This window comes from Verticillium dahliae, genomic scaffold, assembly GCF_000150675.1.
Source record: "Verticillium dahliae VdLs.17 supercont1.4 genomic scaffold, whole genome shotgun sequence".
Taxonomy (NCBI): Eukaryota; Fungi; Ascomycota; class Sordariomycetes; order Glomerellales; family Plectosphaerellaceae; genus Verticillium; species Verticillium dahliae.
This window is the reverse complement of record NW_009276925.1, coordinates 455,908-474,293: the sequence shown is the minus strand read 5'-3', so window position 1 is coordinate 474,293 and position 18,386 is coordinate 455,908. Positions and strand designations below refer to the sequence as shown.

At 57.3% G+C, this 18,386-nt stretch overlaps 9 protein-coding genes across 9 annotated transcripts; 4 read left to right on the top strand and 5 right to left on the bottom strand.

Annotated features, from left to right (window-relative positions):
* Positions 1 to 24: 24 nt before the first annotated feature.
* VDAG_02484 (uncharacterized protein) lies at positions 25 to 1,151 on the bottom strand (the record flags this gene model as incomplete). The annotated part of the gene is made up of 2 exons (XM_009653137.1): positions 25 to 275; positions 353 to 1,151. The coding sequence occupies 2 exons, from the start codon at positions 1,149 to 1,151 to the stop codon at positions 25 to 27; spliced, it is 1,050 nt and encodes a 349-aa protein (XP_009651432.1).
* Positions 1,152 to 5,160: 4,009 nt separating this feature from the next.
* VDAG_02483 (ubiquinone biosynthesis protein COQ4) lies at positions 5,161 to 6,903 on the top strand (the record flags this gene model as incomplete). Its single annotated transcript, XM_009653136.1, has 5 exons — positions 5,161 to 5,193; positions 5,260 to 5,322; positions 5,845 to 5,887; positions 6,036 to 6,176; positions 6,236 to 6,903. The coding sequence occupies 5 exons, from the start codon at positions 5,161 to 5,163 to the stop codon at positions 6,901 to 6,903; spliced, it is 948 nt and encodes a 315-aa protein (XP_009651431.1).
* Positions 6,904 to 7,125: 222 nt separating this feature from the next.
* Positions 7,126 to 7,671, bottom strand: VDAG_02482 (uncharacterized protein; the record flags this gene model as incomplete). Its single annotated transcript, XM_009653135.1, has 3 exons — positions 7,126 to 7,408; positions 7,480 to 7,586; positions 7,648 to 7,671. 3 exons carry the CDS (start codon positions 7,669 to 7,671, stop codon positions 7,126 to 7,128), a joined length of 414 nt encoding a protein of 137 aa, XP_009651430.1.
* Positions 7,672 to 8,589: 918 nt separating this feature from the next.
* VDAG_02481 (uncharacterized protein) lies at positions 8,590 to 10,002 on the top strand (the record flags this gene model as incomplete). The annotated part of the gene is made up of 2 exons (XM_009653134.1): positions 8,590 to 9,332; positions 9,387 to 10,002. The coding sequence occupies 2 exons, from the start codon at positions 8,590 to 8,592 to the stop codon at positions 10,000 to 10,002; spliced, it is 1,359 nt and encodes a 452-aa protein (XP_009651429.1).
* A 233-nt stretch (positions 10,003 to 10,235) lies between these two features.
* Positions 10,236 to 11,387, bottom strand: VDAG_02480 (surfeit locus protein; the record flags this gene model as incomplete). The annotated part of the gene is made up of 4 exons (XM_009653133.1): positions 10,236 to 10,335; positions 10,400 to 10,505; positions 10,568 to 11,313; positions 11,383 to 11,387. The coding sequence occupies 4 exons, from the start codon at positions 11,385 to 11,387 to the stop codon at positions 10,236 to 10,238; spliced, it is 957 nt and encodes a 318-aa protein (XP_009651428.1).
* A 548-nt stretch (positions 11,388 to 11,935) lies between these two features.
* Positions 11,936 to 13,451, top strand: VDAG_02479 (uncharacterized protein; the record flags this gene model as incomplete). Its single annotated transcript, XM_009653132.1, has 3 exons — positions 11,936 to 12,014; positions 12,082 to 13,355; positions 13,413 to 13,451. 3 exons carry the CDS (start codon positions 11,936 to 11,938, stop codon positions 13,449 to 13,451), a joined length of 1,392 nt encoding a protein of 463 aa, XP_009651427.1.
* A 276-nt stretch (positions 13,452 to 13,727) lies between these two features.
* VDAG_02478 (uncharacterized protein) lies at positions 13,728 to 14,363 on the bottom strand (the record flags this gene model as incomplete). The annotated part of the gene is made up of 3 exons (XM_009653131.1): positions 13,728 to 13,760; positions 13,837 to 14,098; positions 14,161 to 14,363. The coding sequence occupies 3 exons, from the start codon at positions 14,361 to 14,363 to the stop codon at positions 13,728 to 13,730; spliced, it is 498 nt and encodes a 165-aa protein (XP_009651426.1).
* Positions 14,364 to 15,075: 712 nt separating this feature from the next.
* VDAG_02477 (exosome-associated family protein) lies at positions 15,076 to 15,826 on the bottom strand (the record flags this gene model as incomplete). The annotated part of the gene is made up of 3 exons (XM_009653130.1): positions 15,553 to 15,826; positions 15,331 to 15,497; positions 15,076 to 15,276 (listed from the first exon to the last, which is right to left on the bottom strand). Exons 1-3 carry the CDS (start codon positions 15,728 to 15,730, stop codon positions 15,076 to 15,078), a joined length of 546 nt encoding a protein of 181 aa, XP_009651425.1. The 5' UTR covers positions 15,731 to 15,826.
* A 603-nt stretch (positions 15,827 to 16,429) lies between these two features.
* On the top strand, positions 16,430 to 17,746 carry VDAG_02476 (uncharacterized protein; the record flags this gene model as incomplete). The annotated part of the gene is made up of 1 exon (XM_009653129.1): positions 16,430 to 17,746. One exon carries the CDS (start codon positions 16,430 to 16,432, stop codon positions 17,744 to 17,746), a length of 1,317 nt encoding a protein of 438 aa, XP_009651424.1.
* Between the last annotated feature and the right edge of the window lie 640 nt (positions 17,747 to 18,386).

The window sequence follows — 18,386 nt, the reverse complement described above, 5'->3', positions numbered from 1 at the left end:
CCATTTTATTGTGGCTAAATCTTTTTATAGCAGCCCCGACGAAGATCTGTATTGGCGCCATCGCTGCACGATGTTCTCCCTTCTGGGCCGCTTCCGCCCGACAACTTGCAAGGACTCGACCTCCTTGATCGTAGCTTCAATCTGCTCATCATACTCCTCGAGCATCGTCTTCAGCTCCGTGTCCACCCTTCCACTGGGCGCCCTCCCCCTCGTCCCGCCCTTCAGCAAACGATCTCCCACACCCACTCGGGCACAACGAGGCTCCGGACGGCGACCTGCGTCCTGAAGCAGACCATATCAGCGTCCAGCACGTAGCGACCCCAGAAGCCGGCATCCTCGAGCTCCCGCTTACGTGTCGCGGGCTTCCGAAGACGCGGCAGCAGCACGTCGTCGAGCGAGACCTCGTCCCACTCGTTGGAGGCGCCCTCGAGGATGAAGCCGTACTCGACGAGGAGGAAATCGTTGCTGTGGCGGCCGTAGCAGATGGGAATCTCGGCGCCGCGCGGATACGACGTGTTGGCGGTGACTGTGTAGGAGAGGTCGCAGTAGGCGACGGCGCAGCCGCGGGCGGCGTGGTTGAAGAGGTCGGCGACGGGCTGCAGCGAGAGGTGGTCCTCCTTGGGCAGTTTGGCCGTGAGGGGCGACGTGTGGTAAAAGGTACGCGAGTTGACAAGGAGCCAGGCGTGTCGGTACCGAGACTCGTCGAGGCCCGGGACGGCGGCGACGCAGTTGGCAAAGTCCTTGTCGAACTTTGTCTTTTGCTGCTTCAGGAGCTCGCGGGCCGCCGGGGGCAGGTACGGGTGCAGGCGCTCGTCCCAGGTCAGCGGCATGGTGGCAATGTCGGCGCGGGAGGGGAGGACGGCCCGCCAGGGGGCAGGGCAGGAGGAGGCATCCGTGGCGAGGTCGAGGGCGAGCAAGGCGTGAACGGTCGTGTCCGGAGGAGATGGTAGTTTCTTGCGGAGGCTCGACGGGAGATCGTCCAGGGTTTTGATCGCTGACGTGGGGACCTCGAGAACGACATCACCTTCTTTGATGGCACGGGTTGAGATGAGACCTATACCCCGGCCGGGAAAGGCGTTGGGCTTAATGCCGTTGAGGACGACCTTTTGAGTTTTGGACCAGTCCAGCAGGTCGTGTATGATATCAGACATGTTTCACGCTTGTGACGCTTTTGAACACGGTCTGGTGAATTTCAATGTTCTCGTGAGCTGTGATTTCAGAGAGTAGGTAGGTAATATAAGCTTGTCGACGACTTCAGTCAGGACCGGGATCAGAACGAACATTTGCGAGTAGATTGGTTTTGCAAGCAAACCCCAGGCTTCCAAATGAGCCTTAAATGAAAACTGTAGAATATAGCAAGAGAAAGGATCGATGAAAACGTGACACGCTGGCAGTGGTGAGTCGCAGAGATGATACCATCCGTTTGGCCTAAGACTCATCACTAGGTTTAAGGTAGGTAGCCAAGTGCGATTCCGACAATCTGGATCACCGGAAACAAACCACACAAGTGGGGTTTATGTCAAGCACTCAAGCGGATGACAAAAAAGTCGAGACACTAAAATCCCTCACACTGCCCAGAATAAGCTATCTACCATCCAGTGATCCGGCCTTCCAATTCCACCACATCCTTCATCCGTTGAGGCATTGAATCGACCCAGCCATTAACACGCTCTGGATGAGCTTGAAGCTCCTGCCAGGCCTCTATAGCTAGTGCCTTGAGATCTTCCACGTCCCAGTCTGTTTGCTGTTGGATATGCTGCTTAGGTATCCTCCAGGCGTTCTCTATAGGGGAGAGGTCTGGAGACCCTTGGGTGTTGAATTGATAGCGTAGCCCATGGGCTTGCTTCCAGGCCCGACATCTCTTATAGCTATAGCCAGAGTCTCCATCTTCCTCCAGGATGAAGGAGTGACCTGCCTCTAGCCAGCGCTTTACCTGGCCTTCGAGTATTCGGTCGCGATAGATCTGCTGGCTTATTCTTTCGTTGGTACTGGCTGGGACCTCGTAGAAGATGAGATCTGAAATGAAATTGTACCCAACTGCTGCCCAGGCATAGAGTCTCTTCTTGTGCTTCTCCTGAGGCTCTATCCACTCTTGGGTACAGTCAGGGCAATGCCGCTCGCCTGGCTTATGGATAATCCGCGCCTTGCCGTCGGGCCCAAGACTAAATTGAACCTCGTCGCTAAACCGGATATCTCTCCAGCTCTCCGGAGTAGGGCGTTGTTTCAGGGCCTTCTCTGCAGCTTGAAGACGTCGTAGGGCGACTGATGGAGATACACATTGCTTAGGGCAGGCAATACACTTCCTATACCCAATGGGTCCGAGAGCTCTCTGGATGGTTCGCGTAGAACAAGATGTCTGAACGCCAGCCTCGAGAGCAACAGATTGCCAAGAGATAGTACGTGCTTCATATGCAGCTTTCCAGATGAGCTTCTCTATAAGATTGAGCTCCTTGGGCGTGAGGGTGCGAGGGCGGCCACGAGTCTCTTCCCGTTGGGGGTCGTTTTGGAGGCGGCGTTCATTGCGTTCTCTCAGAATCCGATATCCAGAAGAATTAGAGACCCCATTGAAGGCGAAAACACGGTTTCTTATATAGGGTATATTATATTTGTCCATAAAATCAATGGCCCCTAGAATCCTGGATTTCGTAGGGGTGTCGGGGTGTGTGTATTTAGTCATTTTGGTAGCAGTTGTGGTGGTGTTGTTTGGTGAGAGAATTTGAGCGGCTCAATTTTTTTGTCATCTGCTTGGCTTCTTACAACATGTCGCAGAAAAGTGACCCACTTTGGTGAATCCTGGAGTGACTAAGCAAGGATTCTCAGGCCTTCAGTGACCACGTCATGATGTGACCATTTCACACTTGAATCTGAAATGAGTAGATCTTTTTGCGACCACTTGGCAACATGACACACTGTGAGCCCGAGTCGACCCTTGACCGTATACCAGCACCGTTGGACTCTTGACTTCAGGCGGATGTCAAAAGATTGCTCAAGGACCTGTGGTCTGGCCGTCACCCTTGTCCAGGTCTTGCTAGCCCTCGAAACTATTCATCCCTGGAGACCTGTTGACGTTGCGAGCAGTCCTCCATGCGGTGCAGCCAGGAACCCTCGAAGACCTGATCAATCTCTTCATAACTCAGTCCAGCAATCTCGGAGACCATAAGAAACACGTATATGAGGCCCACAGAGCACCAACCCGCAAAGAATTAAAACGCTCCCCAATTGTCCGTGGATTTGAGACGACCAGGATCCGCATGCTTTACGACGTAGATGAACAGCCAGTGGAATTTCTGGCCGAAGGCGCTGCCAAAAGATCGGACGCAATTGGGCCAGAACCTCGCCGCTGAAGACATACGGAAGGATAAAGAGACCTGTTTCCGCCCTTAACTGTCAAGTTCTGTCTCTCGCCGTTGTTGAAATCAAAGAAAAACGTACCCACAGCATATCCGAACGCGTGCACAAACAGCGCCGCAACAGCAACCCGCGATGCAGCCTTGGATACCGTGGCCTCTTGGCTGTACCTGATGAAGACCTTGATGTAAAAGTGCGAGATCATCTGCGCCATTATCCTGATGAACAGCGAACGGCGTCGGCCAAGAATATCGATGAAAAAGAAGAAGCAATCAAGCTAAACCAGAGCATGGACAACCAGCACATGCCACTGAGGATGATATTCTCAGACGTGTCTATTTGCGACCCCTTATGAAACATTTCAAAAATAGGTATGAAGTACGCCGTCAGCGAGTTCGCTGCTGAGAGCTGGGCTAGGGCACACAAATCAGTACCTGCTGCAGCCGGCGCAGGTTGGAGGATACGATGAATGTCTCTCTAACAACGGACAGCAAGCTGTTGCCTCCACGTCGCCCGCTGGGCTAATGTTCGATGCCTGGATATCTGTAAGCTCTGGTGCCACGCAAGATGATCCGCGGAGAGGCGACATAGCCGCTTGAGCACCTCGCTTGCTTTTTCTCTTCCGGCGACAAGCATCGGCCGTCTTGGTGACTTGCTGGTGAAAAAGCTAGAGAGGATGCGGAGGAAGAGGAAAACAGAGATAGCGATGAGTGGAATTTGATAATGCAGTTTGCTTGCGGATATGTTCTCGTAAATGCCCAGAACGCGGAAGCTAGCTGTTGTCAACGCCAGGCCCATGGGGCTGATGACACTAAGTGAGCTGATGCCTTAGTCGGAGATTATACGGGCAGCGATGAGGCTATTCATGTTCGGGGAAAAGCAGGCGATCATTTGCCTGGTGATGAAACCGGAGGCTACAGAGACATTGCCATCCTCGACCAATGCCCCTTTGATAAGAACTTCTATAGGCCTTCCGATGGCTGTGACAGCGCCTCTGCTGATTTATCCAAAGTCTTCCGGATGTCTTTTGGCAAGAAGGTCGAGTACGTATCTGCTCTCTGGTCAATCTTCACGTGTACCTCTGACCCCTTGTGTGCCATTGAGGCCCGAATAATATAGTTGTCTTGGAAGAAGCGAATTGCCGACAGTTCGCCAAGCGAACCGGCAACGGGTCTTGGTCCAAAAGACAAGCTGCTCCTCACATGTGGCAACTACTTCGTCGCTGCGGGGCTCGGATCAGCAGAGTTCTACGAAGAGAGCCCAAAGCCATATTGTCCAAGATCACCTTCGCTGACGCTTCCACAATGTCCCAGGCAACTATCCGGCCTTGCCCTCCGCCAATGCATCGAGCTGGGCTATCACACCAAACGAGAACATGTGCTGCAGCTAGTGCTACAGGTTGAGCTGCGAAATATGGCTTTTGGTGAGCTCAGGGAATAGACTGCGCAAATGCCATGCAACTTGGGCGTCCTCTGGGCGTTTAACTGGCCGAGGTGGACGCTGAGGTGTGTTCCCCCCCTTGAGTAGATCGGCAGCATCGCGAACGGACCTTGGAATCCCTGACTGTAGCTCCCCATTGGTATTGACGACAATGTTGTCACCGAAGTAAGGCTCCAAAGATTCGCCTCGGATCACTTTAGCCCACCCACCTACGTCCATCTCCAACGCGATCCATGTCATCTGCCTTCGACGGCTATGGGCCCGCATGCATACCTCCGCCTATACATCAAATCTCCTCAACGTAGAGAGCAGGCAGGCCTACACCACACAGCTTCGCGAGGATCTGGAGGAGTGGTTTCGCACCGCACCCCCATGCCTGCCACGAACCAGCAGTACATTGTCCATGTTTAGCACAAAGAGTGGTACAGGGTCAACTATAGCGGCACAATCCTCCACCCTAATCGCGCACAGCTTGTCGAAGACGGAGCCGCGCCGCACAAGGTGTTCACGGAATGCTTGAGGGCCGCGAGCAGCGTACGCCAGATCTACAGGCGTCGGGATATCGGCATGACGAGCAAATCCACCCGGGCGACGCTCCACTGCGCATTTCTTGGTCTGTGGATGTCGCTGACTGTCCGCGCTGAGGTGGCATATGACGGGATTGTCAAGATGTGCACTGACTGCACCACGGCTGTGGTGGCAATTGCCAAGGGCTGGAATCGCGCTGCACCCTATTGCGATACTTCTGAGTCGCTGGCGAATCGGCAGTGTCTATAGTGTTTAGAGAGGCCGTCATTGTGGATGGGGTCGCCAACTATGAATAGCCCTGACTCGATCGGGGGCCAAGCATGTTTGATGGGTTTGACGTATTGCTGTCTGGTGTCTTGGACGAGTTTACTCCGTTGTACCATGAAAGCGAGAAGGCGTTGCCATGATTAAAGTAGCCTTCAGGGAGGGAGCACAGCGTGTTGCACGTTCCCCCACTAGCAGCATGGACCCACTGTCGGGATGGTCCCGCACCGATGCTCCGTGATCTCATGGATTGACGAGGAACAGGAAGCTGCAAGCTTTCTGGTCCGTGGCATCCACCGCCTTAATCGTACGACGGCATCACACAACAATCTGTGAGCCTCTGCCTTCATAGCGCTCGCAACCCTCTACTTTAGCAGACAATATGAAGTCCGTCTGCAGGGTTCCATCAGCTACGAATGCGCGCCATGTAGGTCGCGCTGCGACATGCACGTCAGGCAGCTCAGCACCGCGACCCTTCTCCGTCCTCAACCGGCCCCCGCCAAACTATCCTGGCCATGTGCCTCTGACGACCATCGAGCGTGCCAGTCTCGCCATTGGCTCCGGCCTCATGTCCTTGGTTGATCCGCGACGCGGAGGTCAGGCTCCCTGCACCCCGTTCTTGTCCGCCAGGCACTCTGACAATTTCGTGGCCTAGATCTCATCGCTACAGTTGGCGAAACGACGGCGACGCCCTACTTCCTCCCCCGCCTCCGCGATGCTATGCTGGCTGACCCGACGGGTCGTCGTATCCTTCGTGACCGCCCACGCCTGACATCGACCTCTCTCAACCTCGACCGTCTCCGTAGTCTTCCCGATAACACCGTCGGCCGCGCCTACGTCGGCTGGCTCGACCGCGAGGGCGTGTCCCCCGACACGCGCGCCGCCGTGCGCTACATTGACGACGAAGAGTGCGCCTACGTCATGCAGCGCTACCGCGAATGCCACGACTTTTACCACGCTCTGACCGGCCTCCCCGTGTATCGCGAGGGGGAAGTGGCGCTCAAGGCTTTTGAATTCATGAACACCATGATCCCCATGACGGGGCTGGCTGTTGCGAGCTACTTCACCATGAAGAAGAGCGAACGGGCGCGGTTCCGCAGCATCTACGGCCCTTGGGCCCTGCGAAACGGGAGCAGGTCAAAGGAGGTGATCAACGTGTACTGGGAAGAGAGGCTGGAGAGCAGCGTCGACGAGCTGAGGGCCGAGCTCGGCATCGAGACGCCGCCGGATCTGAGAGAGATCAGAAGGCGAGAAAGGGAGGCTAGGAGGAAGGCAAAAGAAGAAACGGCGAGGCGAAACGAGGCGACGGGCAGCAGCGCCTAGGGCAACAGAGAAGAAGACTTGTACATCATGCGTCCACTTGTAGCCATTTTCTTGTATCACAAGGCAGTGCCGACACGGCGGTTCGGGCACCTCCACAGACAAACAGGAACAACACTGTTCAAAACAGATGCCACGTCAAAATCAACAACTCCGTTGCGCCAGGACCCCCAATGGTATCTTCGAACTCGTCATCGATGCTCTCGCGTGGGCGCGAACGCATCCCTACAGGTCGAAAAGGTCGTCGTCGTCATCGTCCCACCCCTTGCGTCGGCTGACCACGATCTTCTCCTCCTCTTGCTTGTCGGCCACGGCGTTCAGTAGTTCCTTGAGCTGCGCCTCGGTCACCTTGGACTGGAGCTGCCCGGACTGCGCCAGCATGATGAGGCGGTTCTCGACCTCGGTGGCACGCTGTTCCTTGACGAGACGGATACGACCAAGGCGGTCCGCAGCTTCGGGATGCAAAATCTGACCCAGAATGTGCTGGCGCGCTTCATTCTCCTGCTGTCTGTGCGGCGCATGGTTAGCCTGCGTGCTGCCAGAGTAGTCGAGCCGCGAGAAAATGGGGGATCGTCGTACTGTCTTTGCTCGGCCTGCTCCTGTTTTCCGATGCCACCGCCACCGCCGCCGCCACCGCCGCTGCTGCCTCCCTGAGCCTTGAGCTGCTCGAGGCGAGCCTTGCGGATCTTCCGCTGCGTTAACCTTGATGTTCCCTCCAAGCGCTTGCTCCGGCGTCAAGCAGCTTACCTGGTCAAGCTCTGAATCGTCCATGTCTCAAAATTTTCGGGTAGCTTCCGACGTAATAAAGCGATAAATTGGCGTCGCGAGGGACCGAAGCAGTCCGTTTGGGTAGGTAGTTTCGGTAGTTGCGCCAACTATCGCTCAATTCTGAATGACGTTGACAGGCTTTGAGCTTTGCCCCTCTTCGTGGACGGAGGCCCCTCCAAAAGTCGGTAGAACATCGGCTCACGTACGGTGGTTCAAACAGACCCGGCAGAAGGCGGTGCGAGGACGCGGGTGCCTTTTGGCCTGATTAGGATTCATAGTAGCATTAAATATACCAGTATCATCATTATCAATCACCTGAGAGGGACGTTGCCGTGCTTTTTAAGGGTAGATCGTATCAGCGATATATAATTCACTCTCATACCTTAGGCTATGAGCTGCCTGGAAACGGAGTATGCGTTCCCACTAGGTAGCTACGGAAGAAACATGGTGGCTTGTCCGTAATGTGGCAACTCTGAACTTGGGATAATCACGCAGCATAGCGCGTTGAATTGTGAAATGGAGGGTAGTGTGCGGCATGGTGCGTCGAGCCTGTGGCTGCGCTCTGCTGCCAGTGTTTGATATGCACGGACCACATATGCTGATACGTGCCCAGGTTCGCATCCATCCCTGAGTTAGGTGGATGGATCACTGGTCCGTGCACAGATGCAGCTTCCCACGCGAGTTGCGGGGTCCGTCTCGTCAAAGTCGCGTTGGCAGTCGCGTCCCGTCAACGGACCATGTACTTGGTCCATTGACTCCACCACTCTCGAATCAACCTACAGACATCCATCAACACAAGCCACGGACAACCCCACGAAAGCAGGTGCTGCGAGACGGCACGAGGATAATCACATGCGGCACCACCTCCACCAAAATACATTCACCTGGCCATAATCCGACATACGCACCCGACAGCGCACGATGGACTCGTCCGTCGCCTCAACGCCGCGGGGCCTTCCTCGCCCATACGATGCCACCTTCTCAGCAGCGACTCCCAGCCTCCGTCTACGCGCACGAAGCGACGAACCCCCTTCAAGTCATCGCGCGTTCCGCACACCAAAGCAGCCCCGAAGAGACTACCTCGATAGCTCAACACACAAGGGATACTCTGCCTCCACCAGGAAGAACAATGCGCCAACACCACACGCCAGAGCAGCGTCGCAGTACCTCGACCAACGGCGAGCAGCCATGACGCCAGGTCGAAGGCGCCAGAGTGTCGGCGTACGGCGCCGGGAGTCCCTCTTTGACAACCTGAGGGCTTTGAGTCAAGCGCTAGCGCCGAGATCTAAGCCCGTGGAGACGTCATCGTCACCGCGGGATGTGCCCTCGAGATCTAGGCGCTCAACGCGCGCCGCGCAAGACGACGACGACGATGAGCTCCCGATAGACAGGCCCGAGATGACACTGCCGCTTGATATGGATGACGACTCGGATCTGGTACCGCCGCGCTCATCGATCCTCGAAGACCCCACCCTGGAGCTTCCACGGCGAGCCTATAGCGAAGCGCCATCACGCCTTTCGCTCGCCAGCAGACGCCTGTCTGAATTCTACAATGTGAGGGATACCCTGAGCGACGAAGACGCACCCGGCCAAGGCTTCTTCCCATCAATGGACGCAGATGAAGGCATGGATGACGAGGGTGCTGTGGATGCAACCTTGGAGCGGTACGTGACATTGGAAGATGCACCGCCTTGACAACCACTGACAAAAAAAATCAGCATTGATGAAGAGCGCCGCGAGACTCTTGGCGGCCGGCCGAGTGACTTTGGCTTCGCCATTCCGCAAGATGCAGACCCCGACGCATCCACTTTCATTATGGGCCTGGGCCCCCAGAGCTCACCGACGCGGCCCGTCGACGTTGCACCCGATGAAATAGAGGTCGATCTTGGTCCTGTAATGGAGGAAGACCCAAGCGCTCTGATGGAAGCTACCTTTGACGCGCTGGCAAGCGATGCCAACCAGCCTGACCCGTTTGGCGAAGCATCGGGTGATGAGACACTGAACGAGGAATTGCCGGATGCCGAGGTGACGGCTCACAGCGAGATCGATAGCAAGCAGCGAAAGCCCCGGGCAGGAAAGGCAGGCTGGAAGAGGTCGAAGCACGGCCACTCCTACCCCCCGTTTCCCTCTACCGTGGTCAAACGAGTTGCCGAGCAGTTCGCGCGCACCAGCGGCATATCCAATCCCCGCATCGGCAAAGATACGCTGGCGGCGCTGCAGCAAGCGACTGACTGGTTCTTCGAGCAGGTCTCTGAAGATCTGGGCGCGTACGCGGCGCACGCTGGGAGGAGGACGATTAACGAGAGTGACATGGAACTCGTCATGAAGAGGTAAATTTTGGGTATCAATCATTCTGGACAAGTCCCCATTATCTAACAGTGGTATACAGACAACGCCAGGTCAACGAGACGACCTCGACCTTTTCATTAGCGACACAATATCTCCCGGCCGAGCTGGTACATGAGATACGCATGCCGCTCCCGGTGACACCCAAGAAGCGCCGCCGGACGGGCCGAGACGAAGAACAAGACGAGGCGGAAGTGGCTTGATGCCGGCAAGTACCCAGCCTACCAATTTTTACTCATGCGGACGCGCCTGGAGATGTCCGATGACGGCTTCTTCGCCACCATGTACAGCATGATGGAGGTTGCCACACAGAGACCGTACCTGCTAGGAGTCAGGAAAGGGGAACACCGGGGATGGGAGGAGGACATCTCTTGAGGACACTTACCAGGTAAAGATGTACTGCGCATGATTATTCCGCAGATTGACCTCGGCAGCGCGGCCGATGGGTATGCCTTGGGTCTGGAGCTCGATAAAGCGCAGATATTCGGGTTCTGCGAGTGTTAGCAAGACCACCTCAGCAGGGAGGAGCTGGACAGGGTTCCAAAGTTCGTACCCATTGTCGCCTCGATCCACACAGGCTGGCTCCCGGTCAGAGCAGCCATCTGCTTGACGTCGGGAAAATAAAACTCCCACTTGTCCGGACGATTCTCGGGTGTGAACATGTTCTTCTTCCACGGCTCCCGCAGCAGGCCCTCGACGGTGATCTCGCCCGTCGGCAGGGCTTCGGCGCTCCTCGCGCGCTGGTCGCCCATCTTCTTGCTAATCCAGCCCCTGTTGACCAGCACGGTGCTGCCGTCGCCGTCGCGCTCGAGGGGCGTGACGACCATGTAGCCCTGCTCGCCGTCGCGCATGCGCGGCCCGATGAGCATCTCGCGGTCGTGCCGCAGACGGCCCGTGGCGTAGACGCGGCGGTAGTCAAACTCGGCCACGGCGTCGGGGTCGATCTGGGGCGGCAGCGGCAGCGGCTCGCGGACGAGGCGGTCCTCGAGGCGGGCGACGAGCTCCGACTTCCACCCGAGGCGCTGGACCTGCCAGGTGCCGAGGAAGAAGGCCGTCACGGGGATGATGGCGAGGAAGAAGAGGCCGACGCGCGAGCGGTTGCCGCCGGAGCGAACGAGGGTCGCCGGATTGTCGACGAGGGAGAAGAACTCGCCGGGCCCGGCGCTGTCGGAGTCGGGTCCCGTCTTCTTGCTGTTGTCATCGAGGCGCCACGGGGTGGTGCGAAAGGTGCGGATCGGAGTCGAGGGGGACGCTGCCAGTCGGGGGACCATGGGCCCCTGGGCCTTGAAGACCCAATTGCTTCTAGGTGCTAGACATCTTGGCCCTTGAGATATCCTGGTGAGGAGCCGCAATGGGGCAGCTGGAGACGCCATGGTGGTGGTGAGATTATGTCGTGGGGGAGAAGTGGGAGCATCTCGTCTTGGTCCAAAGATTCAAGCCGTCATTGGTGGGTGATGCATCAATGCAACAATGCACCTTTGTCGATGGAGCTTTGGCCATATGCATATGGCGGGGTATGTGGAGAGCTGTCCTTGGGATGACCAATGGGAAGCTCGACAATGGAGCCCGCCCGTTGACAGGGGTCGCGATGCATGGATCAGGACAGCATCATCCGGGCAGGCATCTGTCTGGCCTGTCCTTCCATCTTACCTTACCTCACGCCTCATGTCCTAAAGGGAGATTGTAACCGGATGCTTCTGGATTCTCTCAGGTGGGAGTCTTTATCCAAGCAAGTCATCATATATCTTCAAGCTTCAGCGTTCTTCCATCCCGGGGCCCTCCATTGCACTCCCCAAGATACTACCTAAGGCAGGGCCAGCTTCGTGGAGGTCCCAGCACCGACCGTATCCGTCGATCACGAGAGCTTCCCCACCACGACGTGGTCGACATCCAGTCTCACACACGACCCTCAGCGATCGTCATGTTCTTCGAGGGCAGCCTTCAGGAGGGTATTGCTGCCGCGCTTCTGCAGGGCAAGCCCGTGGCATGCTTCGTAACGGGTATGCATCCCATCCCATGCGTACACCGTGCTTCCTCACCTGAACCCCACACTCACGTGCCTCACAGATGACGGAGAGGAGAGCCGAACATGGCTGGATGACTACATGCAAGATGCGCCCATCAAGAACCTCTTGAGCAACCAAGCCATCTTGATGCGGCTTGAGGCCGGTTCAGAAGAAGCAGGCCATCTCGCTGCCATATTTCCATTGCCAAAGACACCCACGCTGGTTATTATCAAGAATGGCGATCTCAAGGGTTACATCACTTCTGGCACCAGCAAAGGAGACTTCATCCAGCGAGTTTCCCAAGCTTTCAGCACTACCTCGGCGACAACGACGCCAGCACCATCCGCTTCGGCCGCCGCCACAACGCCTTCCCTCCAGACCCCACCTCAAACTCACCAACCGTCAACGTCGTCTTCCAGCTCATCCGCCGGCGCTCCAACGCCCACGCAAGAAGAGAGCAATGCGGCTGCCCTACGCGCTGTCATGGCCGAGCGTCGCGCCCGGCTCGAAGCCCGCCGCCTGGAGGAGGAGCACAACGCAAAGGAATCCCGCGCCGCACGTGCTGCCGCCGCCGCGACGGATCCTGCCCCCGAAGCCGTCGAAAAGCGGCGCCACGCCGAGACCCTGCGCAAGCAACGCCAGGATGCCGCCGACGAGCGCAACCGCATCCTGCGTCGCATCGAGGACGACAAGCTCGCGCGCCAGGCCCGCTCGGCGGCTGCGCGCGAGCCCAAACTCGGCGACGTCGCCGGCTCCCTGGCAAGCGCCGCATCAAGCTCCGTCAAGCCCGCCGGCGGGCAGGCGGCGATCCAGGTGCGCCTCTTTGACGGGTCGTCGCTGCGCACGCGCTTCGAGAGCACCGAGGCAACGCTCAAGACGACCGTGCGCGCCTGGGTCGACGACAAGCGCACCGACGGCCAGGCGCCCTACACTTTCAAGATTGTGGCAGCGCCACCGCAGCCCAGTCGTCGCGTCGACGAGACGGAGGAGGGCAAGACGCTCGCCGAGCTGGGCCTCACGCCGAGCGCCACGCTCATGCTGGCGCCCGTCAAGAAGTACGCCGAAGCCTACCAGGCGCCGCGCCGCGGGCTGCTCAAGCTACCGCTCGTCCTCTTTGGGAGCCTCATCGGGCTGCTCGCCTGGCTGTGGGGCCTCGTGAGAGGCATGTTCTCCGGGTCGAGCGCCGGCCGCGCGGAGAGGGAGCGGGCGAGGGAGGAAAGGGACAGGGAGGAGGCGGAGGCGCAGGCTGCCCAGGTCAGAGAGCAGCGCAAGGGCAAGTTCTCTCAGCTGGCGAATCTCAACCAGAGAGACCAGCAGCTGTACAACGGGAACTCGGTAAGCAACAACCGCCGCCTTGACATGACCAGATGAGCATGACTGACAATGGAGCAGCTCAACTTTGAGCCGAGGCCAGACGAGGAGGAGACATGAAGTATTACAGTATCGAGAGGAGCGACGCCAGTGGCAGGGTCATTCTTTTCATCATTTTCAGGAGAGCTGGTAAAACATGCAAACGAGGAGCGGAATATCCTGTATTGTACACCGCAGTGTGGGGATGCAATATCTAGTAGATTACCATTTTGACGTCACCAAACCGGCAACAATGCCTCCAAGAGCCACTCCCTGTTCCTCCCCCAAGGCTTTGTTTTGAGTCTTCATGCGTTTGTATATCGTACAGCTGTGCGCCGGTCCCATCAATCCGTCCGTCTAGTAGTTGCTGGCAGCGGCCTGGCAGGCTTTCTACAACGCACGACACGGATTAGCACATCTCGCAAGTCACAGTTATTCTCTATGCGAGCCGTGAGGAAGAACGTACCAGCTGCTCGAGGTACCAGTTGCAGATCTGCATGTTGCCAGACTGCTCGTCCATGCACTTGGTGAACTGCTGAAGGGCGGGCTGGCAGTTGTTGGCGCCGTACTCCTGGCTCGGGGCCGTCTGCTGCTGCGCGGCCTGGACCTGGTTCTGCTCGGCAGGCGCGGGCGAGGAGCCGCCACCGAAGAAGCCGCCGATGGCGTGGCCGACGGAGGAGCCGATCGCGACACCACTGTGAGGATTTCTGTCAGCCTGTTTCTTTTCTCTGCGACGACAATGGCAGAGGCTGTCGGCAAGCCGGGGGGAGCCTCTGGTGGAGGAACATACGCAGCGGTGCTGGCCATCTGGCCGAAGAGGCCGGGGCCCTGGCTGGGCGCCGCGGCGGCTGGGGGAGGAGCGGCGGCGTGGGTAGGAGGCGCGGCCATGGTCGTCGCCGGGCGAGTCTGCTGGGGGGTGGGCGTCGGCTTGGAGGCGATAGTAGGACGCGAGGGGGCGGAGCGGCCGCCGGAGGATCGTGTCGCGCGAGGCATGTTGGCTGGTTTAGGGGGGGTGTGGAGGATGGGAGTGGTTGTGTTGGCTTGTGTTGATGCGGAAGAGGAGGTGACTCTCGAGGCTGGTGGACGGTGGATGGGAAATATGGGTTGAGATGGACGGATGGCCGAAGAAGATGCTGGACACGAAGCTCGGCTTTGGGAGGTGAAGAGGGTCTGTGGCGGTGCCGTGACCAATCGGGTGGCGGGGAATTCTGATTTTTTGACTTCCTGGGGAAGTGACCCTTGTTTATGCACATAGCAGGGTGTGGCAGCGAACATGGGCTTAACGATTTTGATGCTTTCCTTGCATGCTGTTTCCTGACGATTATCTCATTCTATTCGTTCCTCCGCTGTTGGTCGACTACTCAGATGAAGGGCTCAGTGTTCAGTACACTCCAGTCGTGGGAATTGCGAGCGACCTCCGTTTGATCATGAATGAAGACGTATTCTCCTTCAAAGCGTCAAATTTTTGCAGCAGCTCCGCAAGTCTGCTTCCTCCGTATTGATCTGCCTTGCAGAACCATGCTTATCTGTCTGGTGAAATACGCGGCAGCCATCAGGCCTTTCCTGCTGTGCAGTCTCCACGTACCTGCAGTGAAGACCAAGGGGTATCATTCATGTCCATCCATGTGCTCCGCGAGACCCAATTCCTCACGAGTAGCCCATGAGCCTCAAAGGTCAGTTGTCATACTCACACTTCGCCGGCAGCTCAAGCCTTCCGCTTCTTGTTCTTCTGGCGAGATCCGCCATTGGATGCGGACGCGCCGCCTCGCTGCTTCTTGCCTTGGCCGGCACTTGTGTCGTCTTGGGCAGGCCTCTTACTATTTTGGATAGAATTGAGAAGGGCCTTGGCGCGTTCCTCTGCGAGCTTCTCCTCCAACTTCTGCTTCAGGTCCTTGCTATTGCTGCCCTTTATGTCTGTTAGCAAGAGCTGTGCGGCGCGCTGGTCTATAACTGTGCTTACAAGGTCGGCCTTGAGAATGCGAGTTGCTGCTTCCGTGTTCACTGATGTTGTGCGCTGCGCCGGGGGCTCCTCGGCCTTCTGAATCTTTGCAAAGTATTGCTTCACTCGCTTGAGCTCAGTCATGACTTCGTGGTTTGCGGCATCGACTCCTTGCAAACGCAGAGCGGCTGTCGCGTGATCAGCATTTGGTACTCATCAGGTGAAGTAAAAGTTGAGACTTACAGAACAGAAGTGACTCGATGGAGTACGCTGTCAAGGTCATGAGCTTCGCCTTGTCCAGGAGCGGGAGTTCTGAGGACATCTCAGGAAGGCCCTTGAGAAGCGGCTCCAGAGACTCCTCAAGCTCATCGATCGTGCCGTCCAGCCTTTCGAGATCGGGAATGATAGTCTTGACATCCATCTTGGCGCGTCTTTGTCTCCTTGGATTTCCTGGTTTTGCTAGGGTATGGACCCCGAAACTGTTGTCAATGAACGTATGATTGATGAAAGAGTCTCTACTGCCCGTTGAAGTGAAATTTCACTTTGAGATGAGATGCAATGATGTGGCTATATGCATCTATGAGGATTGGCACCAAGACAGTCGTGGTTAGTCAGCTTGGCAGGGTGGCGCCGGCGGGAATTGACGGTTCGATTGCATCCTCATCGCGTGGGTTTGAGCAGAAAATGTCCCCGTCACCATACTCCAAGATTCCCATTGTCGATAGAGGCCTACTCGCCAGCAAAACACGGTCCCGAGTCACCACCGACTTTCCCTGCTTGCATAACATCAATCTGACGACGGTTTACGTACCTCTGTACTTGTCTCCTAGCATCTATCGTGTCCCGACGGCCCCTTGCGCAGAGCCACGGCTCGATGCCGACAACGGATTGAACCCGACTCCCTCAGACCTTTGCCACCGTGGCTACCGCCGTGGCTACACTACCCCGACCGCGGCTTCACGCCCGGATACCTCACACATACGCAAGATGGAGCCAAGGTAGTCTGTCCGCGGGCCGGGGAGCCATCAGATCCGTCTCAGTAGGCGCACCACGAAGTCCTGTCTTGGGATCTGGACAACCACCAGCCACCCTCTCGCCCGGCAAGATCGCGCCGAAGGAGATGGCCGCAACCGTTCCTGGTGCGGCGACGCTAGGAATCACGCACGAAAAGAAGGAAGGCTTCAAGAAGGTTCTGGGCATGATGCCCGAGCAGAACGACCAGGAGCTTTACGCCATATTCCGTGCCGACTCGTTGAACAGATTCTACGTTCCGGCAGTCATGATGGGCCACGAGGAGCCAGCGCCCCCGTCTTCCCGAACGGTCCACATCCTCGGTTCTGATTCCAGATCCAAATTCCTCTCTCATTCTCTTTACGGGGTCTACGATTCAATACAGACGATACACTCTGGCAAAGAAAGCCCGTTTCACCTGAAGAACAGCTACAATAACGTTTCTGGCAACGCACGGCGGCATCGGTCCCGGCCGTCCAGGTCGCAGAACTGGATCGACAGCAACGCAGGTATGGCTCAGTCAAGAGCTGCCCAGGAGGAAGCGAACCAAGGGCACATCAGCAATCTGGTCGTCGCGGGGCCCCCGAGCCACACGGTCAAGCTGTTGGAGCAGGTCAAGCACCGCGTCGATGACAGGACGGCCATCTGCCTGATGCAAGACGGGCTTGGCGTGGCCGAGGCAGCGAACAACGAGATCTTCACGAATCCCGATACCCGCCCTTCCATCGTCCTGGGTCACATGAGCCACGCCCTCGCCATGGACCGCCGCCGCGACGCCGTCCGCTCTCAGGACCCCAACTTTGAGACGGCCCTGACCTCGGTGCGTCCCTATGTCGGCCGCGAGCGTAGGGACCACCACCACCAGCTGGACCCCTCGAGCGAGAAGTGGCTGCGCACGCAAGGCATGCTGTCCAAGTTTGCGGCGGCCACGGATCTGCGGGCGCGCGGCCTGCCGCTCGACAGCTGGCTCACGCTCAAGATCCCCTCCCTCATGTTCTCCTCCGTCGTCGACCCCATCTGCGTGCTGCTCGACTGCCACTACGAGCAGCTCCTGTTCAACCCGACGGCGAACCGCCTCATCGGCCAGCTGCTCGACGAGATCGCCAACGTCGTGGAGCGCATGCCGGAGCTCAGACGGGCGTCGCCCATGCTGCAGGCGGCGCTTCGCGGGGAGGGCATGCGGAAGGACACCATCGGTCGGCTGAGGGGCAAGAAGGGCTCGCCGAGCAAGATGGTGATGCAGATTGAACGCGGTCAGCTGACGGATATTGACTACCTGAACGGGTATTTCATCCAGCGGGGCAAGAGGCTTGGCGTCGACATGCCGGCGAACGAGATGGTGGTGGGCATGGTCAAGGCGAAGCACAAGGCTCAGCTGCAAAAGTTGAGATCGTACATTCCGATGGAGATGACGTCCAGGTTGTAGTGACATGTACTTTTACTTTTACATTGCATGCTTTCTCCTGAGATGGGCTGAGGAAGGGCGGAGCGCATGTCTGATGATATACTGAACAGAGATGTTACTTAGGGGTAGACTTGGGCGAATTCAGTGTACGAAAGTTTAATATTGGCTCCCCGAATCATACAATGGTGTCTTGACAATACCGACGACGATCCTGCTGGCACCGATTGACGACTGGCGACTGATGAGTCTGTATGACAAAACCGATGGTGTTCTAATCGCAGTAACCAGACCTGAGCCTTGCGGAGCCTGTCGAGGCGCACAAGCTTTGCACAGTACGCCATGCTGGGGTGACTTGCATGTCACCACGGACTGCGGAGGAGCCTGGCGTAGATGCGCGCCGTCCAACCGTCAGCGCAGTGTTAAATCCGGTTCCGTAAAAATAAGTTCCTATAGCCGGCCTGTCGGGTTTTGTGTCTGTTATGCTGCGCCGGAACATAACGAACAGTCTTAAACGAGGAGGAGGCAGACCCACCGGACTTAGAGAGGCCGTGGCACACACAAAGTCCGAGGGTGCCAGTTACCTTGGATCTCTCGGGGTCTGGCAAGGACGCGATGTTAGCTATAAGCAGTGCCTGTGGTCTTGATCTTTGGGGGGGTGAAT